This window comes from Rhinoraja longicauda, chromosome 1 (assembly GCF_053455715.1).
Source record: "Rhinoraja longicauda isolate Sanriku21f chromosome 1, sRhiLon1.1, whole genome shotgun sequence".
Lineage (NCBI taxonomy): Eukaryota > Metazoa > Chordata > Chondrichthyes > Rajiformes > Arhynchobatidae > Rhinoraja > Rhinoraja longicauda.
The window spans coordinates 65,751,212-65,773,870 of NC_135953.1; the positions used below are offsets into that span (position 1 = coordinate 65,751,212).

Here is a 22,659-nt window from a genome sequence, read left to right on the forward strand (position 1 = left end):
CAGACTAACCTAATGCTGTCAACACCAATGTTGATATTGCTTCATAAGATAATTTAATGAGGGACAGTTTTGGTTTGAAAATGAGCGTCAAATGTTAGATCTGTTGATGTTCTAAATGGATGAACATTTGTAGATTTGTGAAGAAGAGTCTTGACCTGGAACGTCAGCCATTCCTTCTTTCCAGAGATGCTGCCTATCCCGTTGAGTTACTCCAGCATTTGTGTCTATCTTCAATGTAACTTTAATTTTATGTTTCATGTATTTTGTGTTTTTTTTGTTACTGTTGGCAGATCAATTTCCCTCCTGGGATAAATAAAGTTCTATCATATCGTATCATATCGTAATCCAGCATCTGCAGTTCCTTCCAACACATTCTAAATGGATAATATTGTTACCCTGTGCTGAAATGGAAATTAGTCTAACTCTTCATGTAAAATGTCTCACAAAAGGTTTATTCAATCCTTTTTAATTGTTACTTAGACACATGGGGATCTTGATAGTGAAGGACAAAGATCTGGTTATGGTCCCTGGCATAGGTACTATTGTTTCCTTTGTTCTCATCTGAATATGAAAATATTTTTTTTAGATTTTTTTTTAGATTTAGAGATACAGCACAGAAACAGGCCCTTCGGCCCACCGGGTCCGCGCCGCCCAGCGATCCCCGCACATTAACACTATCCTACACCCACTAGGGACAATTTTTACATTTGCCCAGCCAATTAACCTACAAACCTGTATGTCTTTGGAGTGTGGGAGGAAACCGAAGATCTCGAAGAAAACCCACGCAGGTCACGGGGAGAACGTACAAACTCCGTACAGTACAGCACCCGTAGTCAGGATCGCACCTGAGTCTCCGGCGCTGCATTCGCTGTGAGGCAGCAACTCTACCGCTGCGCCACCGTGCCGCTATTGTCAAGCATTGCATATTAGGCAGCTGCCAATGAAAAATATTGGACTAAATTTGCTGCTCCCTTGATAACCAAACCTTACCTGACATAAATGTGTCAGCCACTCAGCTGCTTCTGATAGGAGTCCTCATAAATTGTTTTAGGATCCACATTGTAATGCTTTCACCATTTTGTATCTGGTGTTAAACAAACTACCCAGCGGTCATTAAACAAACTCAGTTATGCATTTCACCCCACTGAGCTTAACTAATTTAGAAGAGATGGTACTCTCAGATTTTACGAGAACTTGGTGAAGACTAAAGGGAAACTAGGATGAGATCAACAAGAAATTAGTTTAAAAAATAAATAATTATGACATTGAACTACCAACTAACTATCCAACCATTATTGAAACAGAGCAATGTAAAATAGCTAGAAAAAAACAAGCATACACTCTATCTTCATTATTATGGACCTCTTTATAATGGAATTTGTTTATAGTGGACGAAATCTGTCGCAACTGAGGTGTCCGTTCATATCGGGAACAAAGGACTGAGTTTGTTGTTTCACGGAGTGACCGTATTTATTTACAATGTTTAAAGTATTATGTATTTTTATGAACATGTAAAATGTATTATTGCTTTTTTCCAATACGGTACATATTTACCCCCTTTACTTAGTTATAGCATATAATCGGCAATAAAATACACCATTGTAGTGGGCGCGGTCGCCACAGAAATCAGGCCAGACGCCAGGTAAGTAGTAACAATACTTTATTCTGCAACGAACACTCACACCGCGCTAAAACTAGTGAGTCGAAACACCCAAAGCCCTTTATAGCCCCAGAACACCTGACCCAAGGGAAATGACCCAGGAAGTGACCTATTCCCCCCCGTCCACTGAGTGGCGAGTGGAATGACCAAGGGAGTGGCCTAGCCCCCGGGCGCCGCCACAGGACCCCCCCCCCCCAAGAACCGAAGGCACGAAACAGACAGGGGGACGGACGAAACGGCCAGCCCGCGTGCGCGCCACGGCGGGCGCAGGAACCGGAACCACCCCGCCAGGGGAAGGCGCCCGCGGGAACTCCGGGGGTAAGGTTCGGGACGCGGGACGACCCCGAGGGCGAGGCCGCGCCAGTAGAACCGGCTGGTTAACGTCTACGTGCGCCGGCTTCAGCCGCGAAAGAGAGACCGTCTCAGGACGACCCCCCATGTCCAACACGAAGGTGGCCGTGTCGAGGGCGCCGACTACATGAAAATACTTGGTGTCGTCGGCAGTTAAGCCCCGCAGGGCGAACTGCGCCTCGGCCTGGTCAAACCAGAAGTCGGGGTCGTCGGTCCACAAGGGAGGCAGCCTCACCGCCACGGCGTGGAGAGCGGCGCGGTCGGCAGGGTCCAGAGGCGGCTGATTGGCAGAGTCGGGTAGTGAAGCGTTCAGGTCCATCGCGACTTGCGAAGGAAAGTCGGGGTCACCAGTGTAGTGGGCGCGGTCGCCACAGAAATCAGGCCAGACACCAGGTAAATAGTCACAATACTTTATTCTGCAACGAACACTCACACCGCGCTAAAACTAGTGAGTCGAAACACCCAAAGCCCTTTATAGTCCCAGACCACCTGACCCAAGGGAAATTACCCAGGAAGTGACCTAATCCCCCCCGTCCACTGAGTGCCGAGTGGGATGACCAAGGGAGTGGCCTAGCCCCTGGGCGCCGCCACACCATCCCCCCCATCCCCCACCCCCCTTCTACCCCATGGTGCATTATAATGGTGCATTCAACAAGTGGGTTCACTTTCAAAACACCACACACCAATCAATTTCTTGTAAGCTTTGTTTTCTGGAATTTATTAAAAATAATAACCTATTTAAATCATGAAAATTGAAGTATTTCACTGAAATTCTGCCCCAAATAATGCAGTAGCTCAGTCATTACGCAGTGGAAGAATTCAGCGGAAATGTAGTGTAAAAACAAATATGGAAAAAGAATTCTAATGCTTCTTAAGGCATTCCTAATGTGAAAGCAACATAATCTTGTGTCTGAAAGACATTCTTGGGTACACATTCCTTAGATGAAAGCATTAAAATGTACATCTAATTGAGCTATTAGGCTGGAGAAATGTAATCTTATCTTTTGTACCATGTCCATAATTGTTTTTAATGTTGGGTTACATCAGATGCAATGAAGGCTATTATGAGAAACCTGATCTAACCTTTCCTGCAGTGTGTCAGCACATAGAAATGAGATTCTCAGCATTTGCAAGGATATATCTCAGTAAATTTTACTTTGTGCTTTGCAAAGATAGAAATTAAATAATTAATCCTTTGGTATCTTCATAGTTTTATATGTTTCTCACAGAAACAATTCCAGTGCAATGACATTTAAGTAGAAACCAACTTGAACAGTCAAGTGAAGCCACACATATCTCATGCAAACTCTCCAAGTTCCCATGATGGGTCTGGCTATCAGTATTCAAAACGGTTTACTGAGTCCGCAGGTCTAATACTTTTTCATCCAACAGATTAGGATTTTGGCCAAGACAGCCAGTGCTAGGGACCTAGAATGATTTGGTTTGCAAGTTTCCATCATGCAGCTTGCACCTCTGTTTTCACTGGCAGGGGGCATGGAAGCGTAGAATTGTACAGAATATAAAGTGTCCCTTTCGGCCCACCTCCTCCATGCCTGTAAATCTAGTTTTGCTGCTATAAGCCTGTCCCTATGTGTCTTTCCCATCCCCGTCCAAACACTTTAAACATTGTAATTGTATTTGCCTCTATCACCTTCTCCGGCAGACTGTCCACCTTCTGTCCCATTGATCACAATGAATGGCGGTGCTGGCTCGACAGGCTGAATGGCTTTCTCCTGCACCTATTTTCTATGTTTCTATAACAAGTCCGGCTGCTTTTTACCACGACACTGATTGCAGCAGGACCTCCAGGTAATGGTCCTGTCCCCATAAACTGTACCAATGAACTATCAATTACTATGTCTCCAACACAACGTCCCATTTTACTTTGAACGCCACCATTTTTAATGCTTGCTTCCCATTTTGTATGCTGAAAAGGCATCTACATGGGCCAGAATTTCACGTGTAAAAATATCTATTCCAAGGGAAGGAACTTCCATCAGAATATCTCGTGTCATGAGCAAGGTGAACATAAGTGGTCAAATTTGCTCACGTTTTTTTGTTCTGAAGCATAGGATTTTTAGAAAGCAAATGTAAATCTTTGCATGCTCAGTTTGAATTCACTGTTGGCGAGGCATAAGCCAATGGGTTTTTCCAAATAGTGGACTAGTGACATAGTAGGAATGATGTACCTTCATTAGTAGCATTTTATCAATCATAATTATTTAAAGTTGCTTCACTAGGAAAGTAAATGTGAAGATAGGAATTTTTCAATGGTATTAAGGCAGTGCAGTGATGTAGCAGTAGAGTTGCTGCCGTACAGAACCACAGACCCGGGTTCAATCCTGACTATGGGTGCTGTCTGTACGGAGTTTGCACACTCTCCCTGTGACTGCATGGGTTTTCTCCGGGTGCTTCGGTTTCCTCCCATACTCCAAAGACGTACAGGTTTGTTGATTAATTGGTTTCGGTAAAATTGTAAATTGTCCCTCGTGTGTAGGATAGTGCTGGCCTGAGGGGTGATCGTTAGTCAGCGCGGATTCGGGGGGGGGGGGGGGGGCCTGTTTCCATTGTATCTCTTAAATAAAGTCTACTGAAAAAATAGCATTAGTTTGCCACACTAGGTTTTGTTGACATCTTTGAGATGTGCCATAAGCCTTCTGTCCACTGTAGAAATAAATGTTGGTATTTGCAGTGGATAAGCCCATAGCTGTTTCCCACAATATACTTCCATCTGGTATCTTCATAGCTGCACAGCTTGTTTATTTGAACTGGGTTAACCCTTCTGTTAATGCAGCAGAGATAGAAATGCATCAAACATTCACCCACCAACATCACCATGAATCAAATCTGGACTCATGTCCTGTTCAAATAGCAGGAAAATAGAGACAGCTGGCATGTGTAACTCATCCATTGCATCATTAATTTTCTTTACGAGCTGATGAATGTTTATGATCATTTTCCAAAACATTATGTAGATGCTAATGTTTTTGGAAACTTTTAATACTACTGACAAAAATGACAGTAAATCAGATCCATTAAAAACCTTACGCAGAACATTTATTTTAGCTGTAATAACCCTCTTTTGATTATAAATCAAATACTTATCACTACGATGCCTAGAAAATAAAGCATGTTGTGCTTTTCTGCACTGCACAATCACAATGTAAAATAAAATACCGCAGCAAACTGGGGACAGTGCAATATGCAGTCCACAATTTAGATATACACCAATGAGCCAAAACATTATGACCACTGACAGATGAAGTGAATAACATTGATAATCTTGTTACAATGGCACCTGTTAAGGAGTGATATATATTAGGCAGCAATAGTCAGTTCTTGAAGTTGATGTGTTGGATGCAGGTGAAATGGGCAGGAGTAAAGACCTGAGCGACTTTGACAAGGGCCAAATTATTATGGCCAGACGACTGGGTCAGAGCATCTCTGAAACGGCAAGGCTTGTGGGGTGCTCCCGGTCAGCAGTGGTGAGTATCCCATCTGGTCCGAACCGACAAAAGGTCTATTGTGGCACAAGTCACGAAAAATTTTAATGGTGGTCACGGGAGGAATGTGTCACAGTACACAGTGCATCGCACTCTGCTGCCTATGGGGCTGCGTAGCCGCAGACCGGTCAGAGTGCCCATGATGACCCCTGTCCACCGTCGAAAGCACCTACATTGGGCATGCGAGCATCGGAACTGGACCTTGGAGCAGTGGAAGAAGGTCGCCTGGACCGATGAGTCCCATTTTCTTTTAGATCACGTGGTTGGCGTTGGTGTACGTGTGCGCCGTTTACCTGGGGAAGTGATGGCACCAGGATGCACTGTGGGAAGACGACAAGCCGGTGGAGGGAGTGTGATGCACTGGGCAATGTTCTGCTGGGAAACCCTGGGTCCGGCCATTCATGTGGACGTCAATTTGACACGTGTCACCCACCTAATCATCGTTGCAGACCAGGTACACCCCTTAATGGCAATGGTATTCCCTGATGGAAGTGGCCTCTTTCAGCAGGATAATGGACCCTGCCACACTGCACACATTGTTCGGGAATAGTTTGAGGAACATGATGAAGTGTTCACGGTGTTGCCCTGGCCTTCAAATTCTCCAGATCTGAATCCGATCTCAATCTGCTGGATGTGCTGGATCGACAAGTCTGATCCACGGCGGCTCCACCTCGCAACTTGCAGGACTCGAAAGATCCGCTGCTAATGTTTTGGTGCCAGATACCACCGGACACCTTCAGGGGTCTTGTAGAGTCCATGCCTCAGTGGGTCGCCGCTGTTTTGGCGGCACATGGAGGACCAACAGCATATTAGGCAGGTGGTCATAATGTTTTGGCTCATCAGTGTATATTGCTCCTTGTTTTAGACATGGTAATGTATAGATGATCATGGGCATGTACTATGGCATCTAACAGCGTCTAAATATATAACTGATTATTCAAATGCAGACCAATTTAAGAATAGCAAAGGAAGTCCCTTTGCAACCACTCTTCACACATTGAAATGCCTTTCCCAGGGATGCCTCTTAGTGCCAGGAATTCCCATCTGAATGTACAAGCTCCAATCAGGGTTGTATTCAGCAACAAAAAATGTGTCAGAGGTGGGTGGCACGGTGGCGCAGCAGTAGAGTTGCTGCCTTACAGCGCCAGAAACCCAGGTTCGATCCTGACTACGGTGCTGTCTGTATGGAGTTTGTACATTCACCCTGTGATCTGCGTGGGTTTCTGCAGGCGCCCCAGTTTCTTCCCACGCTCCAAAGATGTACAGATTTGTGGGCTAATTGGCTTGGGAAAATTGTAAATTGTTCCTAGTGTGTGTAGGATAGTGTTAGTGTGCGAGGATCGCTGGTTGGTGCGAACTCAGAGCGCCGAAGGGCCTGTTTCCACGTTGTACCTCTAAACTAAACTGAGGTGGGATAATTGTGTACTCCTACACTCAGAAGATAAGTGAGGTTTGTATCTGCCTCTAATGATTCAATGCTACTTTATTGTTACATGTTTTTTTAGTTTAGTTTAGAGATACAGAGCAGAAACAGGCACTTCGACCCACCAGGTCCGCGCCGACCAGCAATTCTCGCACATTAACACTATCCTACACCAGGGACAATTTTTGTTACATTTACCAAGCCAATTAACCTAAAAACCTGTACGTCTTTGGAGTGTGGGAGGAAACCGAAGATCTCAGAGAAAACCCACGCAGGTCACGGAGGGAACGTACAAACTCCGTACAGACAGCACCCTTAGTCGGGATCGAACCCGGGTCTCCGGTGTTACATTCGCTGTAAGGCAGCAACTCTACTGCTGTGCCACCGTGCCGCCCTCTGCTGAGGGAGAGCGAAATTCTTTTTTGCATACAGTTCAGTAATAGTATTACTATACATAAGCACAATCTTAGATTAAGTACAAGTGTATAGGAAAAGTACACTGAAACAGTATATAAGAGTCGCCAGGTTTTGACGCCATTTTTAACTACAAGTTGTTATAAGTGTCGAGTTCTTAACCTGGCCATAACGACCCACTGTCCTGGGTGTGTTGCAGATTCGGCCTGGCCAAGCAAAGCTTTGCATCCTTCACAGCTCCGTGTCACTGCAGGTCACATCCGGTCTGTTCGCTCGGTTTTTGGAGCGGCACCCATTCCATTCAAGCCGCAGTCTGCTGCAGGCCCACCTCCAGCGGCCCACTCCACCGATGCCTCCATCAGGATCCACCCATCGGCCAACGAACCGTTGTCCCTTGCCTTACCCAGCCACCATTCAGCCTTTGTGCCTGGGGGTGCCTCCCGTAGCTGACCTCGTAGCATCCAGAGTGCTTTTATAATGTTGAATAAGAATATCAACTCGAGTCGTCTAACTTTAATTTCTGTATGTATGGTACCGCAGATCACTCCAACCTCTGTACAGTTTAACAGGAGCCAAAGCTGGATACCTGACTGGGCCAGGTGTCCTTTAATGTGGAGACAGACCTCACTCACCTTCATTCTCAAACCCTCCCCGCCCCTCCCCCCTGCTCCTGCCCACTGCAACCATCTCCTGTGTTGAACATCACTCAACAACCCCTCTCCTTGCAATCTTACCCTGACCACTGGATGATACAGCCTGGAGTCCACAAGGCCTGTGCAGTGGAACATCAGCTCCTGAATTTCCCAGTGATGGCCTCTTACATGACATGTATATTGATCCAATATGAACCACCATGACTAATGCACCTTTAGATTCATAAATCAATTTCATAGCTAATATTTCTTGTGAATGTGTTGAGGCAAATAATTTGAATTAAGTGTATCATAGGTCCTTATCCAGCTACAGCAGAAAAAGGTCATAAATACCAAGGAGTTACTGAATAACTAGTTCTTGCATTTCATAATGCACTAATATTAGCTGGAATGGAGTTAACTACCATTAATTCTATATTGCAGTCAACAGTAAAGAATTAATCAACAAGAAAATAGAGGCACATCCACTCACTGGGAATATTGCACATGCCACTTAAAGTGGGTAGAAGTGAAAACAAGGCTACACCTGGTCTGGAGTCCTGCTCGGCAAATCATAAACTAGCAGAGCGAGAACACAATACACCACTACACTGGCCCTGGAACAGTCTGTTGCACAACATCGCTCCTGGCCCTGCAGCCTCCATGCAAAGATTGCAGTTGGGCAGTGAAACGCCTCCATCAGGGTGCTGATAGGGACACAATCCATTCGAGCCAAGTGCCTGCTGGAGCTCCCCAACTTTACTCCACCTGCAACTCACAACAATTCCAATGTCCTCAGTTGCAGAACCAATACCCTCAATGGGCAAAACCAACTTCCCATCTCCTAAACCAACACAAAAGCATTTCAAATCATGCTACTCATTTTAGGAAATAGCACCCAATGTGCATATGCTGTGTCTGTTAGTCCACTATTCTGATGGAAGGAACCATGGGGCAGATTGAATCCAGGTACCAAATACTTCAACATTGATCCCACAGTAAGGGCTCCTAACTTTGACCTCATTTGAAGACGATGGATAGACCTCAAACTAATCCGCACAGGCTAAGCACAATGTGCCAGCTGCCCCGCAAATGTGTCGACTTGCTTATTAAGATCAACTACAAGAGGGAGAACTACAATTTCTCCACTCGGCCTGAGGAAGTAGTTGAGGCAGATACACCTGGATAGGGAAGGTTTTGATGGATATGGGTCAAACGAGTGCAAATGGTTGGCATGGATGAGTTGGGCTGAAGGGACCGCTTCTCAGGTCTTAGCTGAATTGCTAGGCTGACTATCTGAGTGAGAGGCTTTCCATGTCATACTAAAGAGATACCCTCTTATTTAAAATCTCTGAATTTAACACATGTCCCAAATCTAAATAAGGGCTTTGGTGGAATTAATGCACCAACTCTGGGCATGGAGCAATAACAGGCTGTTCTCACCAATCTCTGATTCCTACAGTTAATGGGAGGTAACTGGGAAATAGTCAGTGTTTCCAGAGATGAGGTTAACCTCAGTGAGCTAAGCTGGCTCATCACCTATCAACACTGCACTCTTTGCTCAACTCATTATTTACCAAGTGTGCAGGAGAACTAATGCTTTTCCAATCTTTCATTGCCAGTAATGTCATTCTGAAGCATCTTGATCCAGAAGAATTGTAATTAATGTTCACCCTTCCTCAGGAAGACTAACCATTCATTTGCAGAGAGGAATAACAAATAACAAATGCACAAGGTCTTTGAAACCTTCAACCTGGCCACAAGATAATGTTATGGCATGTCCCCTTTCAGGTCCACTCCTTTCCTGGTCACAGGCAAATAAGCCACTGCCAAGTCAAATTAATGGTGATTGGACCAATTAACCCAATCCTACAGACCTGCCCCTTATAAACACAGAGGAGAAGGGAAAGAGGAAGCTTTATGGATGATGCTAGACCCTCTCTTGTTTGTCTCTAGAAGCAAAGTCCATTGGGTGAATTCACCTTTACTGTGTATACCATTGTATTCATTATTGATCTGGTGTCATGACTGATGCTATGATAAACACAAGTAACTGTATTTTAGAGATACAAGTCATTAGGTTCCAACCTCTCTGTGACCTAAGAGAAAAAGATTAGTTAAAACAAATGTAGGTCCCTTGCAGTCAGAAACAGGTGAATTGATCATGGGGAACAAGGACATGGTAGACCAACTGAATAACTACTTTGGTTCTGTCTTCACTAAGGAAGACATAAATAATCTGCCGGAAATAGCAGGGGACCGGGGGTCAAATGAGATGGAGGAACTGAGTGAAATCCAGGTTAGTCGGAAGTGGTGTTAGGTAAATTGAATGGATTAAAGGCCGATAAATCCCCAGGGCCAGATAGGCTGCATCCCAGAGTGCTGAAGGAGGTAGCCCCAGAAATAGTGGATGCATTAGTGATAATTTTTCAAAACTCTTTAGATTCTGGAGTAGTTCCTGAGGATTGGAGGGTAGCTAATGTAACCCCACTTTTCAAAAAGGGAGGGAGAGAGAAAATGGGGAATTACAGACCAATTAGTCTAACATCAGTAGTTATTAAAGATGGGATAGCAGCACATTTGGAAAGTGGTGAAATCATTGGACAAAGTCAGCATGGATTTATGAAAGGTAAATCATGTCTGACGAATCTTATAGAATTTTTCGAGGATGTAACTAGTAGAGTGGATACGGGAGAACCAGTGGATGTGTTATATCTGGACTTCCAGAAGGCTTTCGACAAGGTCCCACATAAGAGATTAGTATGCAAACTTAAAGCACACGGTATTGTGGGTTCAGTATTGATGTGGATAGAGAACTGGCTGGCAGACAGGAAGCGAAGAGTAGGAATAAACGGGTCCTTTTCAGAATGGCAGGCAGTGACTAGTGGGGTACCGCAAGGCTCAGTGCTGGGACCCCAGCTATTTACAATATATATTAATGATTTGGACGAGGGAATTGAATGCAACATCTCCAAGTTTGCGGATGACACGAAGCTGGGGGGCAGTGTTAGCTGTGAGGAGGATGCTAGGAGGCTGCAACGTGACTTGGATAGGTTAGGTGAGTGGGCAAATGCATGGCAGATGCAGTATAATGTGGATAAATGTGAGGTTATCCACTTTGGTGGCAAGAACAGGAAAGCAGACTATTACCTGAATGGTGGCCGATTAGGAGAAGGGGAGATGCAACGAGACCTGGGTGTCGTGGTACACCAGTCATTGAAAGTAGGCATGCAGGTGCAGCAGGCAGTGAAGAAAGCGAATGGTATGTGGGCATTCATAGCGAGGGGATTTAAGTATAGGAGCAGGGAGGTTCTGCTGCAGTTGTACAGGGCATTGGTGAGACCACACCTGGAGTATTGCGTACAGTTTTGGTCTCCTAATCTGAGGAAAGACATTCTTGCCATAAAGGGTGTACAGAGAAGGTTCACCAGATTGATTCCTGGATGGCAGGACTTTCATATGAAGAAAGACTGGATAGACTCGGCTTGTACTCGCTGGAATTTAGAAGATTGAAGGGGGATCTTATAGAAACGTACAAAATTCTTAAGGGGTTGGACAGACTAGATGCAGGAAGATTGTTCCCGATGTTGGGGAAGTCCAGAACAAGGGGTCACAGTTTAAGGATAAGGGGGAAGTCTTTTAGGACCGAGATGAGAAAGTTTTTTTTCACACAGAGAGTGGTGAATCTGTGGAATTCTCCTCCACAGAAGGTAGTTGAGGCCAGTTCATTGGCTATATTTAAGAGGGAGCTAGATGTGGCCCTTGTGGCTAAAGGGATCAGGGGGTATGGAGAGAAGGCAGGTACGGGATACTGAGTTGGATGATCAGCCATGATCATATTGAATGGCGGTGCAGGCTCAAAGGGCCGAATGGCCTACTCCTGCACCTATTTTCTATGTTAGATGCTGAATCCTCTGCCTAGAAACTCAGCAGTGAAACCATTTTCATTTTGATTATCATAAAATCGCTTAACAGCACAGGTAGAACCTCTGCACAGATTATACCAGATATTCCAAAAGTTTTAGCCAAAACTCACATTAATGCAACTGGATCCTTAGCAATCAGAATGGAACTGGTCAGCAACTCTTTCCCTATAATATCTGTGAATGCAGAAGTGCACAATATTGTATGTACCTCTCCTATCAGTATATTCCCCTACTGCGTATTGATCAAAAGAGTGGACTGCAGGAGGCCCTGATGAAGCCCTCTTCAAAGAGCTGTAAATCTTGTTTTAAATTGCCTCTAGTGCATGCTGTGGGCCATCCCTTATGATCATTTCGGATTTATTATTGATCATAAGATGGAAGAAAGAAGAGGATAGATAGAGTTGAGAAAGGCAACCATTACTTCTCAAAATAAAAAGAGAACTTAACACTTCTCAAAAGAAGAAGAGAAAGAAAAACACAATTTGAGAGCAGTTACAGTTATTTCATAAATGGCTTCAGAATTTTTGTTGGATCTCAATCCACACATTCATAATTCTTGGTCAGGAAGAACTGCATGATATTCAGTTTGTCTTGGTTTTGTTTATTTTATTTTATTTTAGTTTAGTTTAATTTAGTTTAGTTTAGTTTTGTTTTACTTTACTTTAGTTTACTTTAGTTTAGATTAGATTAGAGATACAACATGGAGACAAGCCCTACAGCCTACTGAGTCCATGCCAACCAGCAATAACTAGTCCTATGTTAACCCACTATCTCATTCACACCCTACACACTAGGGGCAATTTTATAAAGGCCAATTCACCTGCAAACGTGCACGTCTTTGGGATGTGGGAGGAAACCGAGGGGGTGGGGGTTGGTGGTGGAATACTGACAGTAGACTGGTTCAAGCTCGATCCTACCAAACATCCGGAACATAGTCCAACTGGAGCACAGTGCCGAAAGACACCAAACAGAATGACTAGCATTCTGGACTAGCACTAGAACAGAATGACGGCTTTGTTCCTGCTTTGCAAGTACAGGAGTCAACAATGTGAACAGCTGTGGCTCAGCTGAAGTGCATATGGGAATGGCCCCATACCATCAGATCCACAGGGTTAAAGACACCGACCGATCAGTCAGTGAATCCTATGTCCTTTTGTTATATCACACAAACTGCTTCAAAGGCTCATTAACAATTCAGAATAAATATACTTATTTTATTACTCATTAGCAATTCAACAGCAGTGCATGACAGCTCTGAAGAGATGAGCCATTATAAAAAAAAATTGGAGGGCATCGACCTTGCATGAGAGCGCTCCAATATGCTCTCTCATTCTTTTCCGAATCGTAAAAAAGTCATTTATTTTTCCACTACCATGCTTCCTCTATTCTCGAAAATGCCCTTGCCCTTTAAGTTCCACCAAGGGTGGATACATTGCTGACTCCCCAAATCTCACCCTAGCTCCACTGTAGGATCAATATCGATATTATTATGTGTGTGCTGCGGGGATGGCATTATCTAATGCAATGAACCTTTCATTTCAGAATCAGACTTGAATAAAATCCAAGAGATGGCCAAGTGTTCAAATGACTTCCAGCATCAGGAGATACTCAGTTGAGCATCTGACAGGATTTAATGAAAACATTATAAATGTTTGATCCTGAACGTTGTTATTTTTAGCAATCTCAAAAAGAAGTTACAAGCTGAAATCCCTCAGATCAAAATTTATCCTGTACCTTTTTAACAAGATAAAGCTAGCTCAGCACCATGTCAGATGAATTAAAAAGTCAGTATTTTTCCCCATTTTGAACTAGTTCTATGTTATCCCACTTTCTCATCCACTCCTTATGCACTGGGGCCAATTCACCTACAACCCACACGTCTTTGGGATGTGGGGGGAAACCGGAACACCTGAGGAAACCCAAGGCATCACAGTGCAAAACATTCAAACTCCACACAGAGAGCACCTGAGGTCAGGATTGAACTTGGGTCTCTGGTGCTGTGAGGCAGCAGCTCTGCTAGCTGCACCACTGTTCTGCCCTAAACTTCACGGTCACCAGCTGGAGGTGTTGGTGATGTTGGAGGCTTGTGGTTTAAATTTGTTTGACTAAAATTAAGGGCTGTAGAGTTGCTGTCTTTCAGCGTCAGAGAACCTGGGTTCGATCTTGACTCCGGGTGCTGTCTGTAGGGAGTTTGTACCTTTTCCCTGTGACCACATGGGTTTTCTCCGGGTGTTCCGGTTTCCTCCCACACTTCAAAGATTTACAGGCTTGTAGGGTAATTGGCTTTGGTAAAAATTGTAAATTGTTCCTTGTGGTAGTGAGAGTGATAGTGGTAGTGTAGAGGGATAGCTGGACAGCACGGATTCGGTGGGGGTGAAGGGCCTGCTTCCACGCTGCATCTCTAAACTAAACATGATAATAATGCTTCAAGATAATTTGCTTTTTTAACTATTTCTGTTCAGTTTGCGTCTCCTAGTAGTTGATAATTGCCAGCCTCCTGTTATAGATAGTCTGTGTGGTGGGTGAGATATATTTGTGAGTTATGTTTGTGACGTTTGGTGGAAGGCAGCTCTGGTAACTGTGCCAGGCTGTGGTAAAACAATATTAGGTGCAAGCCCTGATTGTTCTCAGCTAGGATGTTACCAGTAGTACCTGAAGCCAGTGGTGCAAGTGAGGGAGCTTCATGCACACTAACCTTGACTGTAACTTCTTGTTGTAATACTTCGATGTCCTTGGGCTTGTCCTCGGACACTGACCTCTAACGTCTGTGCATCGCAATAGTTTCAAAGAGTGTGTTGCAGGGTCTCCTGGCTCCCTGACATAACTTGCCCATTACTTTGCTCCGAGGCCAAGTTCAGAATGAAGGGAAGATTAACACTGGTGGATTTTGTTCCCTATTCTCCCCTCTCCCATCAGGCAAGAGTTACAGAAGTGTGTGAACTCACACCTCCAGATTCAGGGACAGTTTCTTTCCAGCTGTTATCAGGCAACTGAACCATCCAATCACCAACTAGAGAGCGGTCCTGACCTATCATCTTCCTTATTGGGAGAGCCTCGGACTATCTTTAATCGGACTTTACTGGACTTGAACTTGCACTAAACGTTATTCCCTTTATACTGTAGCTGTACACTGTGATGGCTTGATTGTAAGCATGTGTAGTCTTTCTGCTCACTGGATAGCACACAACAAAAAGGCCTTTCACTGTACCTCGGTACATGTGACAATTAACTAAACTAAACTAAAAGAAAACAAAACTAAACTAAACTAAATCTGCTCTCTCCTGTATTTTGCCATGTTGGAATGGCTTGGGGGGAAGAATGAATTCTGAAATACTTGCAAGCACCTGATACAGCCACAAGTCACCACCCCTTTCAGAGGTACTTTAAGTGATTTAGTTTGGCATTGAGTGGTCCTTGTTGCCTGGCAACATGATAGCGATCAGCAGGATTGGCACTGTGACCTGTAAATGAAGACATACAACAGAGTTAGCAGGTCCCTAGCATGCTGCCTGCACTGGAAGCAATAGATATGGGCTAATCAGATGTCATGATCCCCGTGTCCATTACTGGGAGCCATTCAGAACCAAAAATGTTCCAACCACCCCATCCCCCCACTCCTCTCATCACCCCATCCCCCTACCAAGCTATGCTACAAGCTCAACAATAAGAGAATTCTTAAATAAAAAATATAAAACTGTTGGGATTACACAGCCAGTCAGGCAGCAAATGAGATGAGAGTAAAATAATTAATGATTCATAATCAATGACCTTGTATTGGAGCTTTTCAATATGACAGCTCTTTCTGAACAGATAGAGAGCTGCAGTAATACATTGACGAGTTGATTATCTGCAGAGAATTAGCTGGAAGATTAAGTTGCCATCATCCTTGTTCCATTATATTCCACAGTTACCGGCCATTAAGCTGAGAAAGGATCTGCAACCTGGTTCCTGAAAGCAAAAGGCGCTAAATTGCATAATGAGCTAAGTAGGGGGAAATTAATGAAAGCAAATACTTTGTAGAAACAAAGAACTGCAGATGCTGGTTTATACTAAAGATAGACACAAAGTGCTGGAGTAACTCAATGGGTCAGGCAGCAACCCGGAGAACATGGATGGGTGATGTTTTGGGTTGGCCATCTGAAGAAGGATCCCGATCCAAAACGTCACCCATCCATTTTCTCCAGTGATGCTGTATGACCCGCTGAGTTACTCCAGCACTTTGTGTCCATGTTCTCCAGTGATGCTGTATGACCCGCTGAGTTACTCCAGCACTTTGTGTCTGTCAAAGAAAACACTTCGACTGATTTTTCAAAAAGTACAAAAATTATGGAGATCATCAAAATCAATGAACTTGATCCAGAAAGTGAGGTGCTAATGTTACGTGAATGATGTGACAATTGAGTGTATGTAACTTTTGTAACATGAATACACCTGCATGTGCTGTGATATTTACATTGATGAAAGATGCTTCATTATATTATAGATATGTTAAATCATATTGGAACATTTAATGTAACCATTAAGTAATAAATAACAAAATTCTATCAACCATCCTAGATACCTTGGGTGTAAAATTATTATTTGTAATTATTTCCATGCAATTAGACTATGTAAAGTCTTGAAAATATGAGTTAGACTTAGTGAGAAAGCAATATTAATTAGCTTGAGATATCTTATTGATATGCCACAATGGTGTAGAAGATAACACGTATTAATCACAAACAATTGAAATATCAAATGAATAAAAATCTCAACAAAGGAATCTTAACAAGGAAATATGATGTTTTGATTTCTGCTGCACATGTTATTTTGTGGAGACCAACAATACAATACAATACAATACAATACAATACAATACAATACAATACAATACAATACAATACAATATTGTACCACAATTGTGGTATGTGGCTGAAACTTGGACTGCTCATGAGATACTGAGCTGAAGCCTGAGGTGCAGATGTTATGAAGCATTAGGAGTATTAGGGTAGGCAGAAGAAGAGTTACCAGGACAATTTGATCCAGCAGGTATTCACACTTGTTGAGTCAGGTAGTGGCCTAGATATGGGTAATGGTCAGGGAGACAATAATGTGGCTTTGATAGAAATCCAGGGTGTAGTGAAGTGAGATCCTCATCTTTTAACCTTTACCAGTAAATTGGTGCTATCTGCATGAAAATGAACAAAGAATGTAACTGGGAGGGGTAATCTGACCATGGTAACCATTTAACTTGAGGGAGTGAAAGGAATGTTATTGTGATACGCCACAATGTATTTGGATGGTTCTGGAAAATGACAATACAGACTTGTTCAAGCAAATCACTTGTATCAAGCAAGTCTGTGTTATTGCCACAAAACTTTGCTCAATATTTCTCACTTCATCTCGCCTCCAACAAACGTCCTGCTGGAGTGAAGCTAATCTACAGAACAAATAGGAAACTGTTCAAATTTTGTTATCTCTGCAGAACTAATGTCATCACCAGCTTAGCAGTTGAGCTGTAGTCTGTGTGCGTGTGCGTGTGTGTGTGTGTTTGTTTGTGTGTGTTTGTGTGTTTGTAGGTCATGCTCCAAGTCATTATCAACTAGTTCACTGAAGCATGTGAAAGCATGAGCATTCACAACGTTAAATCCATGAAACAAAGGCCCTATGCTAACCCGCCCACTCTGCAAAGCAGTATCACTTGCAATAAAGATCTACCAAAATGATGCCTCACGAGCCACCTCTCAGTAAATCAAGGCATTGAAGATGTAATTCATTATTGCCTTCAGTGTGGATACCTGAGGGAAAATGTGCTTACGGTGAATACCTCAGTCCTAGGATAAAGCTCAGGGTCTGCTAGGCAGCAGTGGTCCATTTTGTCCGATACGTTTTTGAATCGCGGACCACCTTCAGCAGACAAAACATTAGTGGGGATATCACCAGGGCCCTGCAAAATCTTCCAAATCCCTTGTGGATGCAAGGAACTGCAGCTGCTCGCTTACAAAAATAGACATACAAAAGTGCTGGAGTAATTCAGTGGGTCTGGCAGCATCTCTGGAGAACGTGGATCTATCTGGAGTGAGTTACTCCAGCACTTTGTGTCTTTTTTCTCCAAATCCATGGGCAGGATCATCAAAACAAACTTAGAGCCTTCTCTCAGGCTGCGATTGCTAGTCATTGAAAAAAATTGCTTTGTCCCTTTAAATTTCCTTTGTGGGAATAAACACTAAACACAGTGTGCCAGAATCAAATGGCAATCTTCTTCAACAATATCAAAGGTAAAAGGGCAACAACCACTTCACTGCAGTTTTCAGATGAACAAAAATTGAAGTGGATCGGTAGCTGGATATTTTTAACGACTGCTGCTGCTCTGTAATATTTCAACAGCATATAATCACAGACTGACAGTCATTCTCCCTTCCCAAAGTGCTGTAGAGTGTGAGATGTAGAGCTCCTTATGTGCACTTAAGATAGCCCTTCTCACTGACTCCCCACAGTGTATAAGTTTTGCAGATTGACAAGAATTTACTTGGCATTCTGCGAGTTGAATTGAAAACCAGTTGTTTGTGCTGCTGGAAATCTGTCTTAAATCAGGTGCAGTGTAAAGAAAATGCTGGGCAGTAGCAGTGGTCTTGTGAGTGTGACCAAAGAGCAAAAATAAATGATGGTTATTTCTCAATGACGCTTTTGCTTGGTACCAATTTTTTTGCTGGAGTCCCAGTACTGTCTTTTGGAATTTACACACTCAAATCTTCAGTATGGTACTGATGTCAAAGCACACCATGATCATAGCTTTGTGTTCATAGAAATATAATCCTGCAGTCCAGTGCAGAACCAACAGTTTTCATTTTACATTGATTAGTAACAGATCAAAGATTAAGGTTAATGTTGTCAGTGATGAGAAATAAAACAAAGATATTCAGTTTGCTTTTCAACCCTACATTCAAACTTGCACAACACTTCACACTAACAGGAGGGGAGGCACGTGGCACAGTGGTAGAGTTGCTGCCTTACAGCGTTTGCAACGCCGGAGACCTGGGTTCAATCCCGATTACGGGTGCTGTCTTTATGGAGTTTGTACGTTCTCCCCGTGACCTGCATGGGTTTTCTCCGAGATCTTCGGTTTCCTCCCACACTCCAAAGATGTACAGGTATGTAGGTAAATTGGCTAGGTATAAATGTAAATTGTCCCGAGTGTGTGTAGGATATTGTTAATGTACGGGGATTTCTAGTCGGCGTGGACCGGTTGGCCGAAGCGTCTGTTTCCACGTATCTCTAAACTAAGCTAAACTAAACTAAGTTGCACAACATGTCTATCATCCCTCTGACTGTGATTTAAAGTGATATGCTCAGCGCCCAGTGACTAAGCAGTCACTTATTTTGATGCAGGTCTGAACATAGAAAATAGGTACAGGAGTAGGCCATTCTGCCCTTTGAGCCAGCACCACCATTCAATATGATCATGGCTGATCATCCAAAATCAGTACCCCATTCCTGCTTATTCCCCGTATCCCTTGATTCCGTCTTGTGAGACTCACTGGCTTGGCAGTTTCCAGGCCACAGGGAATCCACCATGGATAGTTCCCTGTAACTCTTCCCAACCACCTCTCCACAATCATAACTGATCTGTGGTCGCCAATTCTTGGCAGCTTATCTTAGTAAGAGATTTTTTTACACAAAGGAGCGAGCTGATGGAGGAGGTAGTTGAGACAGGGACTGAGTGTTTAAGAAGCATTTAGACAGGAACATGGATAGGATACGTTTAGAGGGATGTGGGCCAAAAGCAGGCAGTGGGACTAGTGTAGATGGGGCATGTTGGTCTGCGTGAGCAAGTTGGGTCGAAGGGCCTGTTTCCACACTGTATGACTCTAGGACTCTCTTTGACTCTCGTAACATTTGTCCTCTATGCTCCACAAAGATTCTACTTGAGGTCCCAATTACCCTGACATTAGCCTCCACCACTCCCTCCTTTCCCTCAAGCCTCCTTTCCTTGCCATCCCTTCTCCAGAGGTGAAAGCAATTCAGTACTGATCAGGATGGCATACTGGTAAGAAAATGCCACACTATGTTTGCTGGATGATTGGTAGTTTTCACAGCTTTGTGAGTAAGAAATATAAGTGGTTTTCTCTCCTCTCCTCACACCCCTCAGACTCGCTTAATTTCCTTAGGACACTCCACCATGGATAAGTGCACAAGGAAAAATCTTTCCGCGTAAGGTCTTGGCTCATACGTACTAAAGAATTTTGCAGCAATATCTTTGAGCAGAATGTTTATTGGTCTGTTCCACTTCAAGCTGAATGCAGCAAACTAGAGTTCACTACATTGCCCCGGAGTACAGTCTGTAGCTTTCCATTGCGTCAGACTGAGCAACTGCTCACATGCCAAGATCCATCAACATGAATTCCAAATCCATACTGACCACCATCCCTCGAGGGGGCTGCGTGGTTTTAACCATGAGCTTCCAATCGCTGCCATGCTGTGGACCTGCACCTCTTGGGCAAAAATAGAATTAATTTGTTATTCTAGCCTTGTGTATCTGCAGCATTCTGACATGTGCAGCTCTCCCGCCATGGAAACCCTCCACTATATTTCTCCAGTCTTTCGCAGTTTCAAGCCGTCATGGCTCCAGACCTAGGATGTTTTCTGGGACCACAAGACACAATACAGTGGATAAAGAAAGGTGGTGCTGCCATTACCTCTGCTCGACACCCAGACTCCAGAATGACATGTTATATGGAACTGGATCCCACTTATCATTTCACACGCCCCTTCAGTGTTGAACTGACCATCGAATTGCCTAAATGCTTCCAACAACACACCCATATGCCAGCTGATCCTACAAAGCTAACCTGAAAACATCTTGTAGACACAAGGAGCTACAGATGCTGACTTACAAAAAAAAGTCAAAGTGCTGGATTAACTTATCTCGTCAGGCAGCATCTGTGGAGAACATGGACAGGTAATGATTCGGGTTGGGATCCATCTGCAGACTAATTTGGTGGGAGGGGGGCACAAGAAAACTGGAATGGGGGCAGGTCAAAGTGAATAGGTGAATGGTTGGACAAAGGCCAGAGATGAAAAGACAAAAAGAGTGAGACGAGATAGGGCAGACAAGGCGTGAAATGTGAAGCCAGAGGAAGCAAGTTGGGTGGAAGGGGACAGGACAAAGGGAAAAAAGAAATGGGTGTAGATCTAATTGGGCAACAAAGATGAGAGATGGAAAAAGGAGGGGGGTGGTGGGGAATGGGTTGTTTGTATGGTAGTTATGGTATGGTATTTGAGAATTCAACATTCATGCTGTGAGCTTGTAAATATGAAGAAGGATCCCGACCCAAAAGGTCGCCCATCCATGTTCTCCAAAGATGCTGCTTGACCTGCTGAGCTACTCCAGCACATTGTGTCTTTTTCTGAAAAGATATTTTAGTTACACTTCTTCGACAGGATCTTCAGCCTGACCACATGGTCACCAACTATTTCTTCAGCTCTGTAGTTGCACATATTCCCAAGTGTAACCCACTAAAAAACTCTGAAGATGTTGGATTAACATGTCCCCTCTCATCGTTTTGTAATTCAGCAGCATATCTTTCAAGTCCGACACCTGCCACTTTTACTATTCAATTTCGACAACCCCAAACTCTTCTCCCTTGCAAACAGTTACTGTCATGGTCCTTCTGGAGATGCAATATCCCCCACTAACTACCCATATTGCATTGTGTAAGAAGGAACTGCAGATACTGGTTTAAGCTGAAGATAGACACAAAAAGCTGGAGTAACTCAGTGGGACAGGCAGCATCTCTGGAGAGAAGGAATGGGTGACATTTCAGGGCGAGACCCTTCTTCAGGCTGATTAGGGACAAGGGAAATGAGAGATATAGACGGTGTTGTGGAGAGATAAAGAACAATGAATGAAAGATATGCAAAAAGTAACAATGATAAAGGAAACAGGCCATTGTAAGCCGTTTGTAGGGTGAAAATGAGAAGCTAGTGCGACGGGTGGGGGAGGGATAGAGAGAGAGGGAATGCCAGGGCTACCTGGTGAGAGAAATCAATATTCATACCACTGGGCTGTAAGCTGCCCAAACAAAATATGAGATGCTGTTCCTCCAATTTGCATTTAGCCTCACTATGACAATGGAGGAGACCGAGAACAGAAAGGTCTGTGTAAGAATGGGAAAGAGAATTAAAGTGTCCAGCAACCGGGAGATCAGGTTGGTTCACACGTGCTGAGTAAAGGTGTTCCACGAAACGATCGCCCAGTCTGCGTTTGGTCTCGCCGATGTATAATAGTCCACATCTTGAACAACGGATACAGTAGATGAGGTTGGAGGACGGGCAAGTGAACCTCTGCCTAACCTGAAAGGACTGTCGGGGTCCCTGGACAGTCGAGGGAGCAGATCAAGCGACAGCACCTGCAATGCAATACCATATTGCATTGTAGGGTCGTCATCATTGCTGTGTTTATGGTAAGTGACAACTTTGGAGCTTCGAACCAGACGTCCTTTATTGAAGGTGAACAACAACAAGCTGCAGTGGTTGATAAGACACTGTATCAAATTCTAACTGTATGGTGTGTATAGGTCTTAAAACCGTATTAACACAATATACGCTGCATTATGGACTCTTTGAATTTTTACTAAGCTAAGGAGAGAAATAGAAGGTTGAGATAAGTCAGTGAAATATGAGGTATAACTAAATTTAGTTTGCAGCACAATAAACAGAAGGGATGATTGAAAGTGAGAGATTGAAGGTGAGAGATATGAGATGTGAGAGG

The 22,659-nt window shown here is 43.7% G+C and overlaps 1 protein-coding gene across 6 annotated transcripts in view; it reads left to right on the forward strand.

Annotated features, from left to right (window-relative positions):
* Window positions 1–22,659, forward strand: part of LOC144593493 (BTB/POZ domain-containing protein KCTD8-like) — a 192,177-nt gene that overhangs the window by 20,528 nt on the left and 148,990 nt on the right. The window contains exon 2 of one of the 6 annotated variants that reach the window (XM_078399178.1): window positions 13,452–14,247. The exons of the other annotated variants lie outside the window; for them this stretch is intronic. Within the exon in view, the coding sequence (XP_078255304.1) occupies window positions 13,452–13,525 (74 nt within the window). The 3' untranslated portion in view covers window positions 13,526–14,247. Of the gene's footprint in view, window positions 1–13,451; window positions 14,248–22,659 lie in introns of those variants that run through there. 6 annotated transcript variants of the gene reach the window in all.